The sequence below is a fragment of the Bos grunniens genome, chromosome 14 (genome assembly GCF_055505025.1).
Source record: "Bos grunniens cultivar Pamir isolate PY7600 chromosome 14, Bosgru_T2T1.0, whole genome shotgun sequence".
NCBI classification, from domain to species: domain Eukaryota; kingdom Metazoa; phylum Chordata; class Mammalia; order Artiodactyla; family Bovidae; genus Bos; species Bos grunniens.
Window position 1 is genome coordinate 73,207,930 of NC_141178.1, and position 26,756 is coordinate 73,234,685.

The following is a 26,756-nucleotide window of genomic DNA, read 5'->3' on the forward strand; positions in this document are numbered from 1 at the left end:
TGCCTAATAGCCATTATCTCATCCAGCCTCATAGCAACTCTCTCAAAACCTACTGTGCACATTTAACGGGCGAAAAAAGAGGGGCAAGGCACTGAGGGATAAGACTCTCCAGGGAGTTTATGACGCTTCACTTGCAGCCACTCACTCACCCCATGACAGCCTCATGCCATAAGGCAGCATTAATACCCCAGTGATTCAGGGAGTTTGTGCCAGGGCACAGAGAAGTCAAGTCACTTGCCCAAAACAGCATAGTTAGGAAGGAGCAATAAACAGTGCCTACCTTAATGGTTGCTGTGGGGTTTTGATGAACGGACGCAGTCAGTCGTATCTAACACAGCAAGCACTTAATAAAAACAAGCGGCTACAGTGAAAGCACCCTCATATGGGAAGTATTCCCAAAGAGGAGCCAGCAACAGCAACTGGAGATGGATGTCAGGTGGATAAAGAGGGGCTCTCCTCCAAGAACATTACCCCAAACAGCTGTGGAGTCCACAGCTGCCCCGGCTAACCTGCAGTGTCTCTGCCGACTCAACCTGGCCATGCACAAGGGCGCGGAACTTCTTCGTTCCTGCTATTAAAAGCCTGCAAAGAGCTGTGGTGGAAAACCTACTTGCTCTCCTATCAGTACCCCTCACAGTAAGACAACAGACACCGAAATTCTTTGTAAACTGTCAAGTGCTACACAAATATAAGACGCCGGGAACCTTCCTGGTGGTTAAAGGATCGTGCTGTGGAACAGATGGGGACAGATAATCTAGGTCCTGATAGAGAGCAAGTTTTAAGAATCAGCAAATGCACAGGTCCTCTCAAACAGAGCAGGGGGGCCTTGGCAATGCAACAAGAGTCGGGGGGTGGGAAAGAGGCCGGGGCAGAGGTGGCCGGCGGGGCTGCATAAGATCCAGTTCTGTCTCACCTGACGGCAGTGTGCTATCTGATTAGTTTCTAGAATTTTTAGAGTTGTTTTTCCTTCCTACCCAAACCACCTCAGGGCTCCAACACAAAACAAAATCAATTACTTCAAACATAAAACACAACACGATGAACGGTTAAGTGCTGAAATCAATAAAAGCACTAATTTAAAGAGATCTGTCCGGTTCTGGGCCCTGAAGTGGGCAGTGGCTGCAAACTTAGGGCTGGTGAGAGATCTCAATGACCCGAAAAACGTCGTGGTTGATCTCTGGGATCTCTAAGGCTCCTTCCGCCTCAAAAATGCCAAGATTTCGTGATGTCCCTTGACCTCTTACGAGTCCAAAACCTCCTCCTCATTGTCTGGTCAATCCTATACACGGTACCCTGCCCCCGTCTCTGCCTGCCACAGAGCAAGGGTCACCTTTGCCTAAATTCCTCAAGGCCCCTCAACGCGTAGACATGTGCGTGCGGTCATCTGTTCATTTTCAGCTAGCGTTCATCCTCCTGGTTCCCAGGCTTTGGAGGTTAGGAAGTCAAGAAGACCACGTCCTGTCCTCGAAACAGTAACACGAGGAGAAAAGGCTGAGCTGAGCGGACGGAGAAGGGAATGACCCCAAATAATTCCCTCTTTTCTGAGCATCCCACAGGGTCACGAGATGAGAGTGGCTGCAACGCAAAGGGGGAACTTGCCAGGGAATGAAAAGTAGGAGACACACTGACAGAGCAATTTATTCTGCAAGAGAGTCAAACAGGGCTGGGCCCTCAGGGAGCATCCGCTGCTGCTTCTGAAATAAGCACAAATTATCTCTCCCCAGGGAACCATTTATGCTGATGTGGCGAAAATCCCTCCAGCTCCCTCCTTCCTATAACCTTTCTAGGGGAAACGCATGAGCAGAAATTGAGTATCTGATGAATAATATCTGCCGTATTCATATTCTCCTTCTCAATGTAGAAAATATATATTATATACATGCATTACATAACATATATTTAAACTACAAATTTACAAATTTTCATTCCACATCTATTTTTTTAACAAGCTGTAAAGTGGTGTGACACTGAGAAGCTGAACAGACCTGCTCTGAAGTGCAGTTCTGTCATAAACCAGCTGTGTAACCTGAGAATTTATTGATCTTCTCTTAGCATCTCTTTCTTTCCTATCAAGTGCAGAAACTCATGCAGAGCTGTCTTAAGGATCAGAAACCTGTGAAGAACTTAGCACAGTACTAGGCCCAAAGAAAAGCTTAATAAATGGTGGCTGTTATAAGATTACAGCCACTCCCAAAGGCTGCTTACGTCATGGCTACGGGATGCGGAAACACCTTCAGGAGGTTACCTAGTAAATTCCTAGTTTTTTAAGATGGGGGTGTTATGGAGTGGGTGTTTTGTTTTGCTTTAACCAGGATTTAGTGCAGTGATGCCACATGTCTGTGGGGGTGCTAACAGATCAAATTAAGTCAGTAAGTCATGTGACACAACGCACCATTGCGGGAAGCAACACTAACCCCCCAACCCTAGGCTCCAGAGTATAGCATGCCCACCAACCACAGGGTGCCCGGGAATGCGCAGGACACCCCAGATGGATGCATGACTCTGGGTCACCATGTCGAGCTCCTGTCTCCATTACTCACGCTTGAGAGAGTAAGTGTGGGGAAGCACCCAGTGTCTGAGCCAAGAGGAGGTGTAACCAGGTGGCAGTCGTGGGATCCTGGGTAAGAACTGCAGCACACAGAGGGGAAAGGCAGAGACCTGGGGGCTAGACAGACCTCGGTCTGAACCTGGCTCTTTCCCTTCAGCAGTATAACCTGAGCCAGGGAACTGCCCACTGCCCAGCCTCAGGCTCCTCATTGGAATATCCAAGAATTAACTTCATCATGGATTTGTTGTAAGAATCGAATGATAAAATACACGTTAAGAGCCTGCCACCTCTCTGAGCCAATGGTTCCACGATCTGTAACATGGGGGAGCCGAGAATCCATGTTCTGAGGTTGATGCAAAGATTAAATCATGCAACACGTTTAACCTGACTGCCCAGTCCAATACTGGACATATACCTGGTAACCAGGGTTGAGGCACCAAGGGTTCATCAACAGGCTTTAGGAGATTCTTGGGAGACAGAAAGGGAAACAGGAATAGCATTTATTTATGTAATAATCTGGGCTTCCCAGGTGACACTAGTGGTAAAGAACCCACCTACCAACGCAGCGCAGGTTCGATTCTTGGATTAGGAAGATCCCCTGGAGAGGGATGGGCATGGCAACCCAGTCCAGTATTCCTGCCTGGAGAATCCCAAAGACAGAGGAGCCTGGAGGGCTATATAGTCCATGGGGTTGCAAAGAGTCAGACAGGACTGAGTGACTGAGCACACACGCATGCATGTAATCATTTATTAACAAATAGGAGAAAAGGGGGCAGCGAGAAACCATTTAAGAAACTGAGCCAACTTGGCATTTTTTCCTCAGGGTTCACTGAACTGACATACAGGAAGAGACAGGCAGCTACACGGTACAGTGCGAGGGTATCCCCGTGCCCGACACCTAAAGCTGCCTCTCAGCCACCTCCCGGTGATGCCAGGTTAGGGTGTCACACACTGCGGGGGCGCACACAGCTCCAGGAAAGGCCGGCAGCTGCCTCGTCAGGCTTTTAACACTGAAAGGGATCCTCAGCGAGACTGGCTTCCAGGAGAGTCGGACTTTGGTCCAGCAGACTTTGGTACAGAAGACCCAGGTCCTGAGCCAGGGCAGGGACGGTGCGGGGTGGGGAGGGGGACGTCCTGGGACCCCGAGGGGAAACAAGAAGGATAGAGAAGGGACCACAAACACCAGCTTCCCCTGCTGCCTGCACGCCGGGGCCAAGCCCCTGCAATTCTCTGTGCTCAGTCTTCTCATCTGTAAAATGAAGTTACTACCTCTCAAGTTCCAGATGCTCTGAGGACCCTGGAAGACACCACCAGTGAAGCACCAGCATGGAACCCAGAAGGCCGCACCCAGAGTCAACCCTGACTTGAAGTAGTCTCCACTAAGCGAAAGTCCCACTGCAAAAACATGCCCCAGAAAGCCACTGCCTAGATTCCCTGGGGAAATGGGGTCCCGACACATCCAGAGGCTCGCTCAGACAAGAAGGGGCCTCTCTGAAACCTCTGGCGCTGGGAACAGCCCAGGGACAGTCGTGGTTGGGTTTCCAGGTCAACCTGGAAAACCTTATGGACCCGTCGTGTAACAATTCACGTGACAACGTTATGGGGCTCCCAGCCCAGAGACAACTCAAGGATGTCTAAAATACAACTAAGCTTCTGAAAATAAAAAACCATGTGCCAACTCTCAGAGGGAACAACTGAGTTATTTTCGGCACCTTCTTCCCCTCGGGTTATCCAAAGGCCCAGGTGCCCCATGAGGCCCACGTGACTTTGAGAAGAGGTCCCTCTCTCCAAAACACCCTCCCCTCCTGCCCCTGCAAGCTACCTCTTGGTGAGTTGGAAACAATCCAACTAGCAAATTCACAACCATGCATACTATGAAGTACAACCATGTGTGGCAGTACTTAGGTGTGCAAAAGATACTCACTGATCCAAAGGCGTTTCTCAGCTGGAGAACAGCCTGTGACGCTAACAGGGGAAGTGCGACCGTCCAGGCAACAAGGCAGGAAGGAGGACCACCAGGGCTGGCGAGGAGTCCGACGGACTCCGTGTCTGTCGTCTACACGTCCGCCCTCTTCATAGTGAAAGCGATTTCCTGATTCCTGAAGGCATGAGGCACAGGCCTCCGCAAACATGCCTCCAGGGTAAGTGGGGACTTGGGCAGGAAGGTTCCAGAAGGCAAAGAAGTCACCGAGGGCTGACCGGGAAGAGCTGCCATTTCCTGTGACCCCTAGGACACAGGCTCTCGGCTCACCATCCACTCAGCTCTGCAGACGGCCTGGAAACACCCTCGCTCGCTTCTTCTCCTCTTCAGACTCACAGGCCCCTTCTGGAGCATCAGCACACAGGGCAGACGACAGCACACCCAAAGTCTAACCTTTCCCTCTGCAGAAACTTTTAAGTAAAGGCCTGACTCAAGGCTTGTCTCTGCGAGGAGACAAGCTCGTTCACAGACTGCCCGGGGCTCCGGGGTTGTGCGACAGGGGCATGCTTCTGGTGTGGGGGGGGGGGGGGGGGAGGGGGCGGGAGGAGGGTCTGGCTCCATGACAACCATATCAGGAACTGATGAGCACACCCAGCCTTGGACCCCATCGCTTTCCTCCTAGGACTCTACGAGCACTAGTGCAGACAGCGACAGACGCAGTCACACGTTCACCGCTCTGTCTGTGACCAGCTGTTGCTGTTGCTAAGTTGTGTCTGACTCTGTGTGACCCCATGGACTGCAGCACGCCAGGCTCCCCTGTCCTTTACTATCTCCTGAAGTTCACTCAAACTCTTGCCCATTGAGTCAGTGATGCCATCTAACCATCTCATCCTCTGTTGCCCCCTTCTCCTCCTGTCCTCAACCTTTCCCAATCTTTTCCAACAAGTCGGTTCTTCACATGAGGTGGCCAAAGCTTCAGCTTCAGCATCAGTCCTTCCAATGAGTATTCAGGGTTAATTTCCTTTAGAGCTGACTTCATTTGATCTCCTTGGAGTCCAAGCAGTTGCCTCAGAGGGTTGACTAGTCCTCTTGGGCAACTGCTGAGCCGACTATTTAAAAACACAAAGACCTCAGTTGCGGGGGGTAACTTAAGGGGAGGAGGGAAAGGTCATTAATATAATGATGCACCTCATAAACTGTTACTGAAGACCTCTTGACGATATGGGGAAAGGCTCTCAATGTGTCAAATGAAGATAAGCAGGATGCAGGTGTATCTAAAGAAAAGCCTGAAGGGACAACAGAGGCGATTCCATAACTTCTGGGGTTATGGGTGACTTTTCAATTCTTTTGTGCTCTCCCTAATAGTTCTCTACAAGGGGAGTTTAATTTCTTTTATTTGCAAAAACTACTGGGAACAAAATATGTTAAGAACAGATTGTAGTACATGTTAAATGACACCAGAGAGATAGATGTAACCAACTATCCAGACTCTGGGAAACTCAATGGGACGAACAACTCATTTCTCCCACAGATAAATTAGAGGGGGAAAAAAGAGGGACTACCCACAAAGACATTTTAAATATATGTCAGTCAGATAGAACATATGGATTGCATTTGGATCCTGATTTGAACAAATCATTAACAGAAACAAAAACAGACAGCTGGGGGAATCAGAACACCATTTAATGCTGTATCGAGAAAATGTTCATTTTTTGATACGATCCTTATATTTACTGTGGTTCACTGAAGCTGTTGCTGTTTGTCCATATCTTTTCAAGACACATACTAAAATATTTATGGAAGAAATGAAAGAATATCTGGGACTGCTTAAAAAAAAAAAAAATCAAGGGGGCAGGAGATAGAGATAAAAACAAGGCTGGCCAAAGCAGGTCTGCTGAATCTGGGTGACAGGTACGTGGAGGCTCCTACTGGCCCGCCTACTTGTGCATTTGTGTAAAAGTCACAAACCCAAAACCTAAAACAGAAACATGCCCAAAGTCAAAAGCCATTTGAAGGACGGAGCTACTAAGGAAAAAAGAGACTACAGACGCCATTTGTATGTGCATAGAGGGAGGAATCTAATAATGCAAAGTATTATGAAACTGTCCAATAAAACTGTGCTTAAAGTCAAAGGGTATTATTTACGTTAAAAATCACTTGACAAACATCCCATAGGTCGATCTGTTTAAGATGGTGAGCTATTTGGGGGGGCGCGGCGGGCGGGGAACACAACACGAGACTAGAAGGCAGAACTGACCTTGAGCTTCAGTGCACTACCTCTTCAGTCCTGCGGCCTCTGACGAGTCACTTCAACTTTCTGAGCCCCCGTTTCCTCAACTGCCAAAGAGGAAACAGTGGCTTGTTGCCTTACCAAGTACTGTGGATGAAACGAGATAATGAATGTGAAAGCGCGGTGTGAGCGGTCGTAACGGGGCACAGAACGCTGGTGAGTAAACGTACAGCCACCTGCCTCAAATCAGGACTCACTCTTCACCGTTTGTAAAGGAAAATCAGAGAGGTCAACTCTGTTTGAAAATACCAATCCTCTCGGCAATCCCTCGGATACCACACCACAAACTGCCCTGGAAGATGGATGTAAATTACCTAAATTTAAATGCCTCCCATTCTACTTAAGGAAACAAACCCAGAGTCAGGAAAAGCTTTCTTTTCCAGTGGAGGATGCAGGTCTTGTTTGTTTGCTTCCAGCACTAACCTGTCTTCTGTTTCCTGGCACTGCGCAGCTAAATCACCACAAAGTAAGGCTGGCTGGAGGTGGGGATGGTGTGGGCTACGCAGCCCCGCAGACCTGGGTGTGATTCCAGGCTCCATTTTTTATTAGCTGGGTGGTGTGAGGCTTAGAAATTGCACCTACAGTTGTTTCTGTACTGAGTACAGAGCTGGGACTCAAAGAGTCAGCGTTATCACTGTTCATGAAATTGCTAACCTACTGAAAGACTGCAGGTTGCAGACACCAAGAGGCCAGACCAAAAATTCAGCGTGGCATCCAGGTCGGCCATGTATCTGTGGCAAGACCTCCAGGAAATTTAGCAATTGAGGGTTTTTCCCAATTGCTCTATGCAGCTGGTAGGCATACAACTGAAGTCCAGACAGACGAACAAAAGTACTTAGAAAACTTACCAGATCAGCCCTCAACAATTAAAAATTAAATGTAATTTCATTATATCCTTCATTATTTCATCTAATTTTTGACTGCCTAGTAAGTGGAAAAAAAAAAGGTGGCGGGGAGGAGTAGAAGGGTATCCCTGGCCTCAAGGTACTTATAATCTACTAAAAGGAAATACATGTGTGACCATGAGTAAGTATATAATTCAATTAGCCAACTGGAGGATGAAAATGTGACTTCTGGAGCCATGCAGTTGATACGTAACCTTGTCAGGAAGCTCTTCGTGTTTATACACATGTAATTTTATTTACTTATTTCTGGCTGTGCTGGGTCTTCCTGCTGCTCTAGGGCTACTCTTCGCTGTAGCGCACGGGCTTCTCACTGTAGTGGCCTCTCTTGTGATGGAGCACGGGCTCTAGGGCCCACAGGCTTGCTTCAGTGGTTGAGGTTTCCAGGTTCGAGAGCACAGGCTCAACAGTTGTGGCACATGGACTTGGTTGCATGTGGGATCTTCCCAGACCCGGGATCAAACCCGTGTCTCCTGCATTGACAGGGGGATTCTTTACCACTGAGCCACCAGGAAAGCCCAGGGAGTTATTATTCAACTCTAACCTAAATATCACATGCTTCAGCTGAAGCTTATTTCCTGATGGTTCTATTTTATTAGCATCCCATTCACAATATAAAGCATTTTGTCTTGAGGATAAGTCTGAGGGAGAAGAGCATGGACTGACCTGAATCCTTTCTCAGCCGAGCTCATCATCTGTAAATTGGGGCAGCAGCACCCAGCCCACAGAGCTGTTGGAGGGATTAAGTGACATGATGTGTGTAAGGCAGCCAGCACAGAGCCCAGCATAGAGCAGGTGCTTAATTGTAGTGTTGGCAGATTCGGGATTTGTTCAAACTCTTTCACTCAAAACACGCAAGCCTTGGGACAGTGACAGCACTCTTTGCATTGGCATCAATTTATTTACTGGGAGGCAGCGCCTTCACTTGCATTGCTATGAAAAATATTACTATTATTAAAGCAGCAGCAGCTGCTGGGCCAGCCGTGAACGCTTATTTTGATTTGCACCTCCTGGAAATAAGGAGTATCTAATTTTATGTTAAGCGCTATTAATGTGAATAAGCATCACAGGGAAAAGGAAATGGGTTGCTTTTTTTTTTTTTTTATAAAAAAGTGATTAATGAAACATAAAGGAAGACTCCCGACATTTCAAAACAGCAAAGACACTCGAATTTTAGTTGGTATGTAAACTGGTCAGTGAAGCCACTGGATGGAAGGAAAGCTGTGGTCCTCGTCAGACCTTTAAGTGGTTTGTTATCCGACACTGGGAGGAAGTAGTCAGACCGGGACACTCCCCAGCGGCCCAGCGACTCCCAAAGGTCCTGGGTATGCACGGGAGGTGACTTCTGAGCACCATGTCATCGCTGCGGGTTGAAACGGTGGTGGGGTGTTCCTACTCTGCCCACACCCTGTGTGGAATGTTGGTCTTTCTTGACCACATCAGGAAAGCTACAACTAGGCAGCGCGGTGCCCTGACCACAGCCCTGCAGAGTGTCCCAACTGAATACAGAGCGGAGGGGTCATGGGGAGGCGAGACTTGCAGAAGGAAGAGCAGAGAAACTAACATCCCCAGGGCGCGGTGCAAGGCACGTGGCTGCCTCACTTCCCGCACCGGTTCCCCGGACCACCCTGCGAGGTCCCGACGTCTCCAACCGGCTCTCGCTCCAGTGGAGGGTGATGGGACCAGAAGACGGGATCCCAGTCCCATCCCCCTGTGTGATCCGGTATGGAGAAGATGCTTCCCTAGTCCCTAACCCTGCTCTGAGGACGACCATCACCCCTGCACTCCGTCAGGTAGCCCCACCCTCCCAACAAAGCTGACTGCACTAGCGGTGGTCTCCTGACCCCCGCTGCGCCAATCTGATCCACCCCGACCCCAGGTGTCCCCACCAGGCACAGAGACTTAGCTGGTGAGGGCACTGGAGCCAGGGATGTCCCCTCTCTATCATTTGCTCAGGAGAATATTCTCATTTCCCACCATTCTGGACCCTCATGTTCTATAAAATACCCCTGTGAGTCCTTACAATCAACCCTCACTTTGCCTGGACATGCTGTATTCTGTTTTGTAGGGGGAAGGCGGAGCCTGTTACTTCCAACAAAAGAGCCTAACATGCCTGGGTTTTTCTAGGCCTCCACTTCTTCATCCATGGAAAGCAGGAGCTGAATAGATGGTCTCCAAGAACTTTACCAGGTCTGTCAAAGGTGTGACATAGTAATACAGGACACTGGGGGAACACGGCTGTCCTCCCCCAAGTCCCTGAGCACAATGCTATACAAAGGCAAGGTACCCAGGCTCTACTGATAACAGAACGAGCTTGGAAGAACCTGTATTTTTATCCATCCAAATCACATCTGGAGGGGAAAGAGATGGTCTGCCTGGACTTGGCCAACTCTGCTTTTTGGAATAGTTGCTACATGCAATGCAATCATCTTTAGGGCTTAACCTCCCCGGGACAGGTGGCTCTGACTTTGTTTTCCTAGCTTCTGGGTGGCTAAACTGGGTGCTGTCTTAACAGAGGCACACATATTCCAGTTCTTGGGGGAAGATTATACCATGGCCTTAGCATTAAAATTCAGTTCTTACATAAGTGAACTCTAAGCGCAACGAGACCCTGGGCTGCTCAGAACGAGCTCTGGGTGGGCAGAGCCCACCGTGAACTGTTATTCTGTTAAGACCAGGCAGGGTCAAGGACGTCCAGGTCTGACCTAAGCCCTGCCCCAGAGATCATGAAAATGCATCTTACTGAGGCTGAAAAGAGGTTATGAGGCACCCAGAAATGCAAATTCAAGGATAGATCCTTTCCTTTGAAGGCGCCTGCCTCCAAACCAAAATAGAATTCCTTGTGGTCTCAGTGCTTCAAGCTGTAATCAGGAAAGCAAACAACTGAGCTGCCACGCTCTGTCCTCCTGGGGCCAAGGCAGAAATGCTTCCCCCAGTGCCTCCCCACAAACAACCCAAACCCAATACCTGCATTTATTATGGAACAGAGAAAGCGACTCGTTACTCCAAAGACCCAGTGAAAATCAGAAGGGACAAGTGCCCCAGCTTTGATGCACTGATGGAGGGCACGTGGCAGGAGGAGGTTGGGAGAAGGAAATAAAGAAGCAGTGACCCAAGGAAGCCCGGACAGCGAGGCGGTGCCCGCAGAGCCCGTGAGGCTGGCCTGGGTCCGAGGAGGCAGCGCTGGTCACTGGTCCCCTTACTTCAGAGCAGTGCCGCCAAAGGCTGTGGACATAGTAAAACTGAACGGGCACTGTATTTCAGATCAAGCTGGCTCTGACCATGACCGCCCAGTGGCCGCCTGCACCTCACCATCAGGGTCCTCCGAGGCACACAGCCGGCCCTGTCACTGACCTCACCCATCCTCTGCCGAAAGGGGTCTTGTCCTCTCCTCCTACAGGTTCAAGGGTCCAACCCAATAATACTAAACAGCGAGGATGGTGAGACAGTGAGAACTATCATTCACAGAGTACTCGCCACACCAGGCAGGGCTCCGAGCGCTTCACATACACCAACAGGTTAAAAGGCAGCACATGAAGATGCAAGAAGGTTCAGGGACTCGCCCGACACACACGAGAAGATAACAGGGCTGCAATTAACCCTGGCAAGGGAACTTTGTCCTCCTGTTGAGCCAATGTCACCTGCCGGTCCACAGTGGCGAGAACTCTGCCCGGCTCCCCACCAAGGAATGCCTCTCACCTCCTTGAGCCCCCCCCCACGGGAGGAAGGCTGACTAAGGTGGCAGGGCAGCCCCTGGCGCGCACATTTTACCAGGAGCGGAGTCACCGGATGGGTGTCGCACATGCATTCTCCCCTTTAATACTTCTTTTATTCATCAAACGAGACCGAGGCTGAGCTGCCAAGTGATCCCCATCGAGCCCATCGCTTACTCATGTTTAGATAATACATGCGGGAAAGGCCGAGGCCAAGGTCTGCCTCCAGTCCTCAAATGACTAGGTTACATAAATGGAAACCACCTCTCTGAGGCTCCTTTTGACGCCCAGACACAAACGCAAAGGTCTGCGTAGCGTCTGAACATCCAACACCACAAAGGCAGCTAATGAGAGCTTCCGAGCCCCACATCAAGGAGGGCCGCCGTGGCCTCACTGCGCACGTGATGTGAGACCTGGACTTACCAGCAGACCAGCCAGCAAGATCGAGGCTCCTTAACTCAGGCTCACTTTCCACCTCCTGCCTTAAGCACGTTCTAGGGAAGGGCGCTGGACGAGCCCTAGGCTCACTACCCCTACCCCACCACCCCGTGAATAAACAGCCTCCATAGACTTCTGGGAGAGCAGAGTGCAGAGAGCCTGGACTGGGAGTCTGGAGACGGGAACCCAAATCCTTACCCCATTTCCTTCCCATCTTTAGGCCTCGGTCCTCACCTCTGAAAACAGCAGGACTGAACCAGATCTGTGTGGGTCCTTTTCCTTCATGAGCTTTCTCCCACAGGAATACAGAACTCGAAGGTTCTGCAAGCAAACCAATCATGAGAATGAGAGAACCTTTTGCTTTCCAATTTTAGGAATCTATAACTGGCGATCCAAGTATCTGATCAGCAGGAGATAGCAGTGTGACACCACCGAGTTGACCTATTTTGGCCAAAATCAAAGACGACTGGCATGAGAAAGATGCTGAACCACGCTGTGAGAGGTGGTGTCCATTCATTCTTCTGGGCCACTGGCTACTGGACCCACATCGTGACTTTCACGGGCCCCTCAGAGACCAGGTTCCTGGGCTGGCGAGCACCAGCCTCCATTCTCTCCCAGGCCGTCAGCTCTGATGTCCAGAGTTGCCAGCAGCCGGCCCAAAGGCACGGCTGGGATGGGCAGGAAGCCAGAAGGCAGTCGGCCACGGAGCCCTGCAGCAACTCCACCCAGAGCTGCAGGTTCTTCAACCAGGGCAGCTCACGGGCAAGGACAGGTTGGGCGACAGTCCTGTAAGTCTTCCAGGGTGGAGCTGGAAACCACAGGGCCTTGTCCACTTCCGCTCAGCCCAGGCAGGGTGGCTGGCGCCATCTCTGAGGACCAAAGGCAGAGACTTCGGGAGACGTCCAAGAGGTCTCAGAAGAGAGACACAGAGCTCCCCCTTTTCTTCTCTACCCAAAACTGTCTCCTCCCTGGCACTAGATATCAAGTGAAGATAAGAAAAATAATCCGTAGATTTCTACCAGACAGAACAATAACAACAACAAACCCACAGCAGACAGGAAACACAAAAGAGTGAACTGCAGGTGAAACACAAAGGCTTTCAGATACTGAGATCTTACATTCAGAGCATTCACTACTGTGCAACTTTGGATAAGGCATTTCACCTCTCTGAGCAGTGGTTTGTTGTTTAGCTGCTAAGTCATGTCCGACTCTTTGCAACCCCATGTGCTGTACGCCTGCCAGGACCTTCTGTCCACAGAATTTTCCAGGCAAGAATACTGGAGTGGGTTCCCCTTTCCTTCTCCAGGGGATCTTCCCAACCCAGGGATCTAAGCCGTGCCTCTTGTGTCTCCTGCATTGGCAGGCGTATTCTTTACAGCTGAGCCATCTGGGAAGCCTGCACTGAGGTTTATTCATATGTAAAAGAACAATAAAAATGCTATCAGACAGGGGTTTTATTAGACGGTAAAAATGTTTCTTCATATATGTATTAAAAAGGCAAACAGCATTAGCTTAGACTAGTTCACTAACAGGTTTGAGCACTGTTTTAGAAAGAGCGTCAGTTCTGTTACAGAAAGGAAGTAGCCTTCTCTCTTTGCTTCTGCAGGCAAATGTATTCTTCATTCACTGGCCTTATCTGGTTAAGTCCAGAGAAAACTCACCCCAGGTACCTCTGCACTGAGGGTGGAGCCACAGAGCCCAGAATTCTGCACGGGACAGTGGCTTCAGGAGACTTGCTCACCTTTCGTTATTTCATCTTCAAGAGTTCAGGGACAAAGAAAGCACATTTTCTTGAACTTAAGCAATGCACAGGACCAGTCTTGGTTTTATCTAAACCTTTCCTGAGACTTATTTTTCTTTAAGATCACAACTGATCTTATCTGCCTCCTGAGAAACCTGTATGCAGGTCAAGAAGCAACCAGACATGGAACAACACACTGGTTCCATATTGGGAAAGGAGTACATCAAGGCTGTACATTATCACCCCGCTGGTTTAACTTCTATGCAGAGTACATCATGAGAAACGACGGGTTGGATGAAGCACAAGTTGAAATCAAGATTGCCAGGAGAAGTATCAATAACCTCAGATATGGCACCCCACTCCAGTACTCTTGCCTGGAAAATCCCATGGATGGAGGAGCGTGATAGGCTGCAGTCCATGGGGTCGCTAAGAGTCGGACATGACTGAGCAACTTCACTTTCACTTTTCACTTTCATGCACTGGAGAAGGAAATGGCAACCCACTCCAGTGTTCTTGCCTGGAGAATCCCAGGGCCAGGGGAGCCTGGTGGGCTGCCGTCTATGGGGTCGCACAGAGTTGGACACGACTGAAGCGACTTAGCAGCAGCATGCAAATGATACCATTCTAATGGTTGAAACTGAAGAGGAGCTAAACAGCCTCTTGATGAGGGTGAAAGAGGAGAGTGAAAAAGTTGACGTGAAACTCAACATTAATAAAAACTAAGCAAGATCATGGCATCCAGTCCCATTACTACATGGCAAATAGAAGGGGGGAGAGTGGAAGTGAGGGTTATTTTCTTGGACACCAAAATCACTGCAGACAGTGACTGCAGCTATGAAATTAAAAGATGCTTGCTCCTTGGAAGGAAAGCTATGACAAACCTAAACAGCATATTAAAAAGCAGAGACACCACTTTGCTGATGAAGGTCTGTCTAGTCAAAGCTATGATTATTTTCCAGTAGTCATGTATGGATGTGAAAGTTGGACCAAAAAGAAGGCTGAGTGCTAAAGAGTTGATGTTTTGTGCTGGAGAAGACTCTACAAAGTCCCCTGGACAGCAAGGAGATCAAACCAGTCAGTCCTAAAGGAAATCAATCCTGAACATTCACTGGAGGGGCTGATGTTGAAGCTAAAGCTCCAATACTCTGGCCACCTGATGTGAAGAGCTGACTCACTGGAAAAGACCTTGATGCTGGATATGATTGAGGGCAGGAGAAGAAGAGGACAGCAGAGGATGAGATGGTTAGATTGCATCACTGACTCAACAGACATGAATGTGAGCAAACTCCAGGAGACAGTGAAGAACAGGGGAGCCTGCTGTGCTGCAGTCCACAGGGTTGCAAAGAGTCAGGCATGACTTAGCGACTGAACAACAGCAACCACATGAAGAACTCCTTGGAACCTGAATGTGAAGATAAACCAAACCACCTAGGAACTTACGCACCTGATTCATGGTACCAAAATGAGAACAGACAATAAGAGTGAAGCCTCCTACACTTCTACAAAACACTAACCACTGAAGTATGTCTGTAGACATTTAGAATATCTATTTTAAGTCTTAACTATTTAAGGGCTTCCTAACTCCACTTAGGGGCTACCCAGGGGGCACCAGTGGTGAAGAACCCGCCTGCCAATGCAGGAGAGGCAGGTTCGATCCCTGGACTGGGAAAATTCCCTGGAGGAGGGCGTGGCAGTCCACTCCAGTATTCTTGCCTGGAGAACCCCACGGACAGAGGAGCCTGACGGGAGCCTGACAGAGGAGTCCATAGTGTTGAAAAGAGTCAGACATGACTGAAGCAACTGGGCTGCAGTAGAGTTCATCGTTAACACCACTTACTTACTAGCCATCTGATCTTGGAGACAAATCACTTCATCTCGCTAGGCCTCAGTTTTCTTCCCTATAAAATGGGGCTAACAATTGTTCCTCCTCCATAAAGCCTGTGTAAGGGTGGAGTGTCCTCAGGCATGCCGTGTGCCTTCGAAGTCCTGGTACCAAGCAGCTAGCTGCTTAATGAATGGGCAGAGCATGCCTCCTCCATCATCACCAAAGATAAAAGTGCTGGGCCAACACTACTGAATCAATAACCGAGCTGACCTTCACATATCATACTGGACTCTCCCTTTCAGCCAACACTATGTATGCACCCATCTAAGCCTCTAAATGAAGAGCCTCTTCTTTTGTCTCCCTTGATGGTGCTTGCTCCCTTCCTGGGAAAGCTCAGCCTTCTCCTACTCATTTACTCATAATTTCCAAACGGTCACGAGTAAAATGGCACACGTCAGTGTGCTTTGGTTGCTGAATAAGCAAAACACTGGCTTTTTGCTTGGAAAACACTCACACACCAGCACGAAACCTTGGCAGCCCATCCACTCTTGCCTCTCAAAAGCAGCCACTCATTCTGTGCCAGCCCCGCCATGACTTCCAGAATCATGGGGGACCCTTTGCCCCCAAAGTTGAAGCCTGGAAGTAAATTCTTTTCTTTTTTTTAACCACATATGTCTGACCCAGTTCCTAAAGTGCTCATCAGTGATAGGTTAAAATAAAAGCAGCAACATCTGCAAAGCACAGAACTCTTTGCCAAGAGGACAAACCAAAAGGGAGAGTGTGGGTTAATTTGGGGTTCCAAATTAGGAGATCTAACACAATTTTTTACGTGACATTTAGGCATGCTACTTTGGAATTCAAAGAGCAAAACAGTCCATAAATAAATAGGGAGACAATTGCTAGAACTAGAAAAATATTTTTTAAAAAATTCCAAGCTGCCCAAATTAATTCCTATTCCTGAGTTTCCACATCACCAAAAAAGTACCCAAAATTTCTCTTCCTAAGAATAACCACAAGATAACCCAAACAGCAGTCTTCAAGTTTCCACCTATTTCACTTGTGAAGCCTATGCCAACAAGAATTTGTGGTTTGCCCCAAAACGTTTCCTTATATTTTGAGGGTAATAACCTGAAGCCCCATACTTTTTTGAGAACTGAATGCTGATCCACGTAAGATATTTATAAATGTACCTCCTTCATACATATAAGCTTTAGAGGGGTGGAATTAAAAGTTCAACCATGGTAGTTATCTATCAATTAAGAAACTAAAAGGCATATTGCACATTTAGGCTAAAGGCAATCACTCTGAATCCAACCTCATGGAATTCAGTTCGAGAGTTAAAAGATGGACTTCCCTGGTGGCCCAGTGGTTAAGAATCCGCCTGTCAACACAGGGAACACAGGTTCAATCCCTGGTCCAGGAGGAGCCCACATGCCATGGAGCAACTAAACCCAAGTGTCACAACTGCCGAAGCCTGAGCACTCTAGAGCCCGTGCTCCACAACAAGAGAAGCCACACAATAGAGTAGCCCTCATTCGCCATAAGTAAGAAAGCCTGTTCACAGCCAAAAATAAATAATAATAAAATAAATTTAAAAAAATTTTTTTAAAGAGTTAAACGATGGAGACTGGGGACAACGACTTCTTGGCTAGGACTGTACTAAAGTCAGAAAAAAGTTACAAAATTATTGTGCCACTCTTGATGAAACAATCACTATTGAATTTTTGAGAACCTGAGTATTACCAACGTACTTTAACATGACACTTTTGAACTTCTAGCCTGGTTCCAATTCCTTCTCAAGTTCATAGGTGACCAGGTTGGTAATAGGACTGGGTCTGTTTTTTTACCCAACCTTGCAAAACAGCATGGCCCACCAAAAAATACATCAGCTGCATTTGCTTTTAAATTTAGTAATCTCAAACAAAGATCCAGAGCAGCTGCATATAATTTACAAACACTAACCCTATCCTCCAGTGTGGCCACACAGTATGGACATATACCCCCACAAACAGCAACACCAACTATATACTTACCCTTATCACACCCCACACAAACAGAATACAGTAACATTATCTGCATGTGCAGAAAGGAAAAGTGAACATAATTGACAGCTCCATCAGCAGGCCCTGAAGGACTTATCTAGAAGGAAAATAGCCCCTCAGTCTAAGCAATGTCACATCCTTTAGAAGCATATACAGTAGGGACAGAAAAAGGATGCAAAGTGCTGCCATATCAGCATGTTTCAATTTATCACAATTAAGTGAAGGACAGACTGGTCATAGGGTTGAATGCCTGGCAAGTTCACTTAATCCCAGACACCAAGCATCAGGCTGGTTCAACAGACAAGACCACAGAAACAAAACCACAACAAAGAAGAGAGTCATTTACCTCTGGCTTTCAAACAAACCTAGTTAGACAGTGCTTCTCCAACTGAATTTCAAAATTCAGTTCAATAACCCAACATTAACTTCAGAGAGAATCCAGAAGCAAGCTCAACTGGCATAAAATATTCAGACTCATTTGCAGCATCAGGTCGGCAAAACAGGACCCAGCACTAGCAGAAAGCTCTTCCCTCCTAAAATGTAGGACCCCAGTGCTTCTGAATATACGCATAGTTCTGCGTGTAACCTGGCCCAGAAACAAGCATCACAGCCTGCATCAAAAGTAGTCTGCTCACAGAAGCCCAAGCTTCTTAGTATTACAGAGGAGGAGCCAAGGGGGGAGCTTAGATTAGAAAGAGCTCCCCAAACCTCAAATAAACCAACCACAGAAGAATCCACCCAGGGAAAACGATCTGCCTTCCTAACTTCCTCCAGTGCTATCTTTTTTTGGGTTGAGAAGGGAGTGGCACTTTATGGCACTTACATATGGGGCAGAGTTCCAGGGCAAATATCCCGTTTTTGAGGAGGTTCAGAGGCTTCCCAGCTCCCAGGCTTGCAGATTCCTCCTTATGTACCCACTCGGCCCTATCACTAATGCACCTAAAATTTTAAAGGAAATTGCTAAGCTTTTGACGCTGTCGGAGGCACCCACAAGCTTTCCCTGGAGACCTAGATAAGAGGAGCGATTCTTTCTGCATCTCAGGCCTCCCTTCTTCCTGTCTGGCCAGGTCCTTGGGGCAGCATCGGCCTCGGGGCTCCATTCACAGCTTATGAGTGCCCTGCGGGCAGGTCCTGCTGGCGCAGCAGCCTGACTCTACCAAACCAGCCGCCCAGGGGAGCCGGGTGGGGACCAGTCTGCAGAGATAGCTCTTTCCACCCAGGGCTTGAGGACGAGAGAGGAGGAGGAATCCCGGGGTGGAGGCAGTCCCGGCCAGAGTTCCCTCTCATTCCTCTGGGGTTTTTCCACCAGTCCTAGCCGATGCAGCTCAGCCTGCCTGGCCACGCCGGGCCATGGAGAGGTGCATTAACTGACCATCTCCCAGTCCCTTGCTGGTGACCTTGGCCACGCTGCTTTGCCTCCCTCTGCCCTCAGAGGCCTGACACCATCTACTTGGCGGGTTACGAGAGGGTCAGGGTGATGTGGAAAGCGCCCAGAAGGGCTCAAGCCAGGGAGAGGACTTCCCTCTTTTTAGGGCTGTCCACAGCCTGTTCAATCCTCTCCCCACCTCCAGCCTCGGGGCGGGGAGCTGGGGGTGGGGGGGAGAAACGGAGCTGGGGGCTGCACATCCGATGTCCCCCGTCCATCACCTGGCCGCGGGGTGGGCTGGAGGGGGTCCCGCAGGGGGGTGTGGCTCCCCCAGGCCCCATACATCCCCTTCCTCCCCGGCTCGGAAATCGACGCAATCCAACGGCGAGGCAGCGGCCGCGAGCGGAGGCAGCGAGGTGTCCCGGCGAGCGGGCCGGGGTCCCCGAAGGGCTGCGCGCGGAGGGCACCGGCTCCGACCTACCTCCTCCAGCAGCGTGACGGTGTTCCTGCAGTTGTGCAGCCGCGTAGTGAAGCTGGACGTGGTGGGCGAGTTGTAGTCCTCGGTGGTCTCGGCGATGAACTCGGAGACGGAGATCTGGTCCGGCATCCTGCCGGGGAAGGGGGCGAGACACAAGCGAGGGCGGGGGGTGAGTCACGGCGCAGGCTCCCGGGGCCGCGGGCCGGCCGGCGGCTCATGAACGCCCCCCGCGCGCAGCCCGCCACCCGCCGCCCGGCTTGGCGCGGCTGCGATCCCGGCTGCAGCGGGAGAAAGCTCTGGCGGGCGAGAAAGGAGGCGGCGGCGGCCCCGATCAGCGATCGGCGCGGGGCCCTTCAAACTCCGAGCGGCGCGCGAGGCTGGGGGCTCTCGGCGACCCGCCTCCCTCTGCTCATGCCCGGCCACGGGGGAGGGGACCCGGCGCGGCGCTTCGCGGGGGACGGGGGGGCGCCCGGGGCCGGGCAAGTCGCGGCGGGCCGGCGCTGCCTGCTCACACGCTCTGACAGGCGGCAGCGCGGACACCGACTGACTGAGCACACGCTCCCGCGGGCGGGCGGGCGGCGCTGCCGCGACGGTCACGGGGACAAACAAGGAAGTGCTCTGCGCACGCGCCGTCGACCCCCTCCCTGCGGGGCCCGGCCCCGCCCACGCCGCCCCGCCCCGCCCACGCCACCGACCCCACCCACGCCGGCCCCCAGCCCCGCCCCGGACCTCCCCCGCCCACTCGCCGCCCCCGCCATCTCCGGCCAGATCCCCGCAAGCCCCGCGCGCGGCGCTCTGACTGGGTACCCCCGACAGGCAGCCCGGGCCGCGCGGTTCTCGGGGCGGCGGGTGCCCGCGTCCCCCGGGCCGCCCCCGGAGCGGATACTTGGGCGAGCTCGTTACGCGAGCGTTTCGCAAGAAGGGGGGCTAAAAAAATAAAAAGTTGTGCGCGTTCTTTTTTAGCCCCGTGTGGGAGCAGGAAGCGAAGCCGGAGAGCCGCCTCCGGCTGCGCGGGCCGCGGGCCCGGCGAGAGGGGAGCGCGGCGGCGGCCTCCGGGGCCCGGCTTGTAGCTTGCCCGCCCGCTGGCTCCGGCTCCTCACTCCCTTAGCAGGGCTCTCACGAGCCCCCGAAAGGTTTTGTGCCGTTTGCTGAAGCCGCTAAAGTGCTAAGTGAAGATATTGAAAGGGTTTTCTCTCCCCCTCCCCCCATTTTCTAATCTTTCATTTACACTGGTTTTTGTTGTTGTTGTTTTTAACCCGAAGGACAGAGGAGGGGAAGGGGTGTAAAAGGCATTTCCCGAGGTGCAAATGGTGTACAATGCTAAGTAGATGCCAAATTTCAGCGGAAAAATTACCAACAGATTGCTCATTCCTCGGCCCTGGCAGATGGCTATTTTGCTCAATCTACTTAGCCCAAAGAATCCATTTAATTTCTCACCATTGATTGCGGATCAAATTGGTTTAAAAAAAAAAAAAACTAGGCCCTTAGGAAGCGCCTGACGATTGGCTCCTATAATTGGAGCCAACTGGAGCCGGCTCATAAAGTCCCAAATTCACCAACCTGGGCAGAAGGCTAGCCCCCGGGCCTCCTCTGGGATTGAGTTCTGCGATCTTGTACGGTTATCTGTCCTCTGGTCCTTCCCTAAACCACAACAGAATGCCCACTGGCAGGGAGGGATATTGGACCCGGGAGTGATTGTCAAAGGAGAACTGCATCTTCTCGCTCACCACTGACAACTATTTACTAAGGCCCTGCTCCTGCCGCTGGAGATTCGTAAACAGACAATGCCTCTACTCTTCCATCAACAGTAGTAAGGGAAACAGACAAGCAATATACATGTAATATAAAGTGAAGTACATACAGAGTAAGCAAGTGATGCAGGAGCTATGGTTTGAGGAATGAGCAGAGAAAACCTCCTTGACAAAGTGACATCTAGAGCAGAAGAGAGAATGAAGGGACTTCCCTGGAGGACCAAGACATCCCCGCTCCAGTGCAGGGGACCTGGGTTTCATACCAGGTCAAGGAACTAGATCCGTATGGCGCAAACAAAAGAGTTCCTGGGACACAGCTAAAAAGATGTTGCAGTGGCAACAAAGATCAAAGGTCCTGTGTGCTGTAACTAAGATCTGATGCAGCCAAATAATAAAAAGAAGAAAAGAGAATGAGGGGCTGCCTCTGCAGGTATCCTGGTGGCTATGGGATCTTGGCCTTCAGTTGCCTCCCATGAAGATGAAAGAAGAGGGCGCCAGCCCCATGGTAAATGATAACAGATGAGAAGGTGCTCTGTTCACCCGAGAGCCATTGTACAAGTTCAAGGTGTTTTGTCTGCCTGTGCTGGCTGTCCTGAACGTGCACTGTGTCTCTGGGGAAGCGCTCATTAATGTCAGAAAGGCAAGCATTGCAGCTAACGAAGAGGAAGGCCTTGGTAAGGCAGCATACAGGAATAAAGACTCTGCTCTGGCAAAGTGTTGAGACATCAGCTTTGAGAGGCATCCTAAAAAACAAAGAAACAAACAGGTACATACTTTCTCCTCCTTCTACATTAAAAGTCTGCATTGGGACACACCAAAGTTGAGGTTTTGGGGAAACTGCCAGATGGCATTTAAGACCCACACCCAGAGGGCACTTGTTCACATGCTGTTACTGACAGAATATGAGATACCAGAAAAAACCTTACCTCTTTTCCCTTATACTAACTGGGTCATTCTGCATGGAGCAAATATGGCCACACTAGCTTGTGTTCATTAGTGTGAGGCTCCAAGAGCCTCAAAACCCCATGTTTATCCCCATGCAGCAGCTGAGACTCTAACACCCAGCACTTAGCCTTCCAACCACTCCAAGAAGGCCATCCTCTAGGCTGGAAATCAATTGAGACTCTGATTTTGCATTATTTCCACTTTTCTCTCTCTTCCAAGTTGTCATCAAATACCTGTCATCCCTGCTGGGCTGGTAGCTCCTTCTATCCCATATGTATGGCTTAGAGCAAACACTTGATAAATATGAGCTGTTATTAAAAAGCCTGGAGTCAGTGAATAATTGCCTCAATTCCAGGAGGCCTGGATTCCAGAGCTTTCTCTCCTAATAACTGATGCTGTCAGCTTGGGCCTTAGTGCCCTCACTTGGATAAAATAAAGGGATGCGTATGTCAAAATGACCACAGAGATACTTCCCAGCTGGAGCTGAGTCTGTGACTGCCCTCAGCTCTACAGATGCAAGGAATAAAGATTATTACAACAAGCTAAGCTAACTGCGATGGTAAACAACGGGGATTGCTTTCTTGATGGAATTCACCAGAGTCCAAACTGCTGCCATCAATTGTTGTTTCAGTTTCATTTGAAGATTATGTTATATATCTGCTCCTCCTCCCCGTCTCCCCTAGCCAAGAAAGGAATATGTGAACAATGAGATATTGTGCCCAGGTAAGTATATACCTCCTTAGACTGGTATGCAATTAGAATTTCAAAGGTTCATACCTCCATCCACCATTCCTAGGGTTCATAAGCCATAATCCTTTTAAAATTTGAAACCATGCCCCAGTGCAAACCATCTGCACCTCTCATTTTCCCAAAACACCCTGAAAACCATTCCTGGCTATCTTCTATGTATAGAGTCTGATGCAAGCAAAACTTAAACACTAGATTTCTTTGTGCAGAGCTGCTCAGAAATATTTGTTATTTAATTACTAAGTCGTGTCCAACTCTTTTGCAACCCCATGGACTGTAGGCCACTAGGCTCCTCTGTCCATGGGATTTGCCAGGCAAGAATACTGGAGTGGGTTGCCAATTCTTTCTCCAGGGGATCTTCCCAACCCAGGGATTGAACTCATGTCTCCTGCATTGGCAGGCAGATTCTTTACCACTGAGCCACCAGGGAAGCCCGCTCAGAAATACACATCATCCTTTCTGGAGCCAGGAAAAACACACACACTTACTCGTGCACACCAGTTTTGTCTAAAGCATGCATCATCTCTTTCGTCATCAACATCACCCCCATCCGATGCTGTTCTGCACCCTTGCACTCCTCAAGCCTGTTTGTTACTCTGAGTACTGCTGACAAGATAAGAATGGTCCTTACAGAATGCTTTTCTTCCCCTTGAAAAACGGGGATAAAAATAGTGGTGGCTTATTCTCCCGGTCAGCAAGGGCACTAGTGACCCCACAGGCATCAGGGAATTGGCCGAATTAGATTCCCAGTTGCAGGCTTCACTCATCTATCTGCCTAACAACCAAGGTGGTGCATTTGCAAGATAGCTGACAATGTACCAGGGGTGGGAGAGTGCGGAGGAAGTGTGAGGTCCTTTCTGGGCACAAGAAACCAGGAACTTTCCTGCTGGTGCAGTTATTAAGACACAGAGCTTCCATTGCTGGGGACACGGGTTTGATCCCTGGTCAGGGAACTAAGATCCCACATGCTGAGCACAGCCAAAAAAATAGAAGGGGGAAAAAAGAAACCAAGAAGAGCTATCGGTGCTCTGATTCACATGCCTAGAAAGTGGCCCAGGCTGACAGGATGGAATTAGAGCATTCATCAAAGGCTCCCAGCACCTTCATGGGGCAGGGCCATGGGACAGTGTGGGAAGAGAATATGCTTTGTGTTACTTGGATCTGGGTTTGAATCTCCACTTTGTCACTTATAATAATGCATTGTTGTCTCATCTGTGAAATTAGTATAGTAATAAAATGACTATGTTACAGGTTGTTAAGTGAAATAAATTGAGAAGCTGTGGATAAAGCAGTTGATGCATAGCGAATTATCAACCAATGTCAATTCCCTTTGAACTCCATTTTTATGTCAAGTATGACCATGAATACATCTCTTTTCTTTCCAGGACTCAGATCTCTCCCTAAATTAGTCACCTGGTGGAGGAAAGAAGAGAAGGAAGGGGAAGCTGCACAGTAATTCCCAAAGTCTGGGATCTCAGATTTGGGGATCGTCTTTAGAACTGTGCTTATTCTTGTAAGTATCCCTTGTGAGGTCAGATCCATCAACGATGGATTTTGGAAGTAAAGAAACAGTATCTAGAGTCAAACAGAATGAATACTAATGGGGATCAGAAGACAGCTGAGGCCATAAAAGCCTGGTTTTCATGAAACACAGTTCCTGTTCAGTTCACTTGCTCAGTTGTGTCTTTGCAACTAAACTGCAGCACACCAGGCCTCCCTGTCCATCACCATCTCCCGGAGTTCACTCAAACTCACGTCCATCGAGTCGATGATGCCATCCAGCCGTCTCATCCTCTGTCGTCCCCTTCTCCTCCTGCCCCCAATCTCTCCCAGCATCAGAGTCTTTTCCAATGAGTCAACTCTTCCCATGAGGTGGCCAAAGTACTGGAATTTCAGCTTTAGCATCATTCCTTCCAAAGAATACCCAGGGCTGATCTCCTTTAGAATGGACTGGTTGGATCTCCTTGCAGTCCAAGGGACTCTCAAGAGTCTTCTCCAACACCACAGTTCAAAAGCATCAATTTTTCGGCGCTCAGCCTTCTTCACAGTCCAACTCTCACATCCATATATGACCACTGGAAAAACCATAGCCTTGACTAGATGGTAAAGAAGGATATTCTAACCAAGGCAACTTCTAGAGGGTAGAATAGGCATTTGTTTCATAAGAGCATGAGTTATAGGATGATTCTCATGAGAAAGATTTGGCCTCACATCTCTACCATGTAGCAGCTATTAGATCTCGTTGAAGTAATTCACTTCTCTGAGTCTCAGTTTTCACATCTGCAAATTGGGGGCAATGTTAGTAACTATGTCTTAGTTCTCTGAGGATGTCATAAGCTATGGCATATAAGGTGCTTAGCAGGGTCTGAGGGATCATAAGTAGATGATACTTCTCAGGTATTATGGGAATATTGAAAGCTTGATCTGGAGATAAAAATTCGGATATTCCTTCCCCCCTAAAATTTACTGAAACCTACAATGTACCTAATGCCTTGCCAAGTATTGCATTTTGGACACAAATATCCTTCTTTAAACTTCATGACAACTTCAAAAGGTAGGTATGATTATCTTTTTTTTTTTAATAAAGATTTTTTAATATGGATAATTTTTAAAGTCTTTATTGAATTTCTTACAATACTGCTTATTTATGCTTTGGTTTTTGGCCTTGAGGCATGTAAGATCGCGGCCCCTCTTTTTCCCCTTTTCCTCCCCCACCAGGAATCGAACCTGCATTGGAGAGTTAAGTCTTAACCATTGGACTTCCAGGGAAGTCCCAAGTATGATTATCTTAAACTTACTGGAGAGAAACCCGAGGCTAGTGAGGTGTGCAAGAGTACTTTCTGAGCTTTTGTTCTGAGCCAGGCACTGCCCTGGTTATATAGGCAGTGTCTGAATTCATCCACATAACAGTTCTGATTCATCCACGTAACAGTTCTGATGTGGGAGTATTACAATAATGGAAACCAAGGGACTTCCCTGGCGGTCCAGTGGTTAAGACTCCGTGCTTCCAATGCATCAAACTTGGATTTGATCCCTGGTTGGGGGAACTAAGATCCCACATGCCATAGGGCGTGGCCGGGAAAAAAAAAAAAAAAAAAGACCCGTTAATGGAAACCAAAACACAATGAGATCTCACTGCAAGTTCATGTCCCAGCGCCCAGGAGATGAAATCCTGGGCTTTTTCTATTGCCTGCAAAAATCAAGTTCTCAACAATAATTCACAGAGTACTGCTCCATTAGATGTCCTTCTCATCAATCAAAATAAGTATTGTTTGTTCCTTATTTCACCTGATAACTTACGTATTTGTTTTCTATCATCTTAACAAAGTGCTAGAAGAAAGGAAAGCGGTGGGCGGGGGATGGGGCTGGGGGAACAGGAAGAGGGAAAGATGCGCTGGATTCCACGTGTTTTTACCATCGGGCTCACGTTGCCATATTCGACCTCAGCAGCAGACTGCTTCACTCACGTGCCTTGTATGAGTGCTTCCCAAGTACACTTATATTTTCTCAAGTAAGAAACAAACCAAAAAAAGCCTATTCTAGTCTCCAGTGAACTTAATGTAAATACTCCAAGTAAAAACCACTAGAGTGTTCCCAGTGAGTAAGGAGGAGAACATGGATTGTTTGAAGACAATCAACTACTCTCTATTCTACCCCCAACCCCACTTCCCTGGCTATTTTTTTGGTCAAGGGTAGGAAGAAGAGTCAGGTAGAGTGCTGGGGACCCAGAAGACTCAAAATCCTGGTGGATATATCAACTGAAAGGACTCAGGAATGTATTTCTGTTCTGTCCTGTAAAGGAATACTAATAACATCAACTAGTAAATACTGGGCTTGTTATATGCCCTGCATGATTCTGCACTGCTGCAGGCATACCCTCATTTCATACTCAACAGCCACCACATAGAGCAGGCACTGGTATTATCCGCATTTACCTGGGAGGAACCTGGAGCTTAGAGGTCACCTTGACAAGTAGAGGAGACTGATTGGTCTGATTTCACAGCCCGTGTGATTAGTCTCCTGACGATGGGTCCACAGCCCTTGGGTGC

At 49.0% G+C, this 26,756-nt stretch overlaps 1 protein-coding gene across 8 annotated transcripts in view; it reads right to left on the reverse strand.

Moving 5' to 3' along the window:
• ASAP1 (ArfGAP with SH3 domain, ankyrin repeat and PH domain 1) overlaps positions 1 to 26,756 on the reverse strand; it is a 342,709-nt gene that overhangs the window by 246,923 nt on the left and 69,030 nt on the right. For 3 of the 8 annotated variants that reach the window (XM_086337363.1, XM_086337357.1, XM_086337358.1), the window contains exon 3: positions 19,268 to 19,394. The exons of 1 other annotated variant lie outside the window; for it this stretch is intronic. In XM_086337363.1, coding sequence (XP_086193489.1) covers positions 19,268 to 19,394 — 127 coding nt within the window. Of the gene's footprint in view, positions 1 to 19,267; positions 19,395 to 19,776; positions 19,890 to 21,941; positions 22,096 to 22,193; positions 22,213 to 26,756 lie in introns of those variants that run through there. 4 more of the 8 variants (XM_086337361.1, XM_086337359.1, XM_086337365.1 and 1 more) reach the window with 4 other exon arrangements.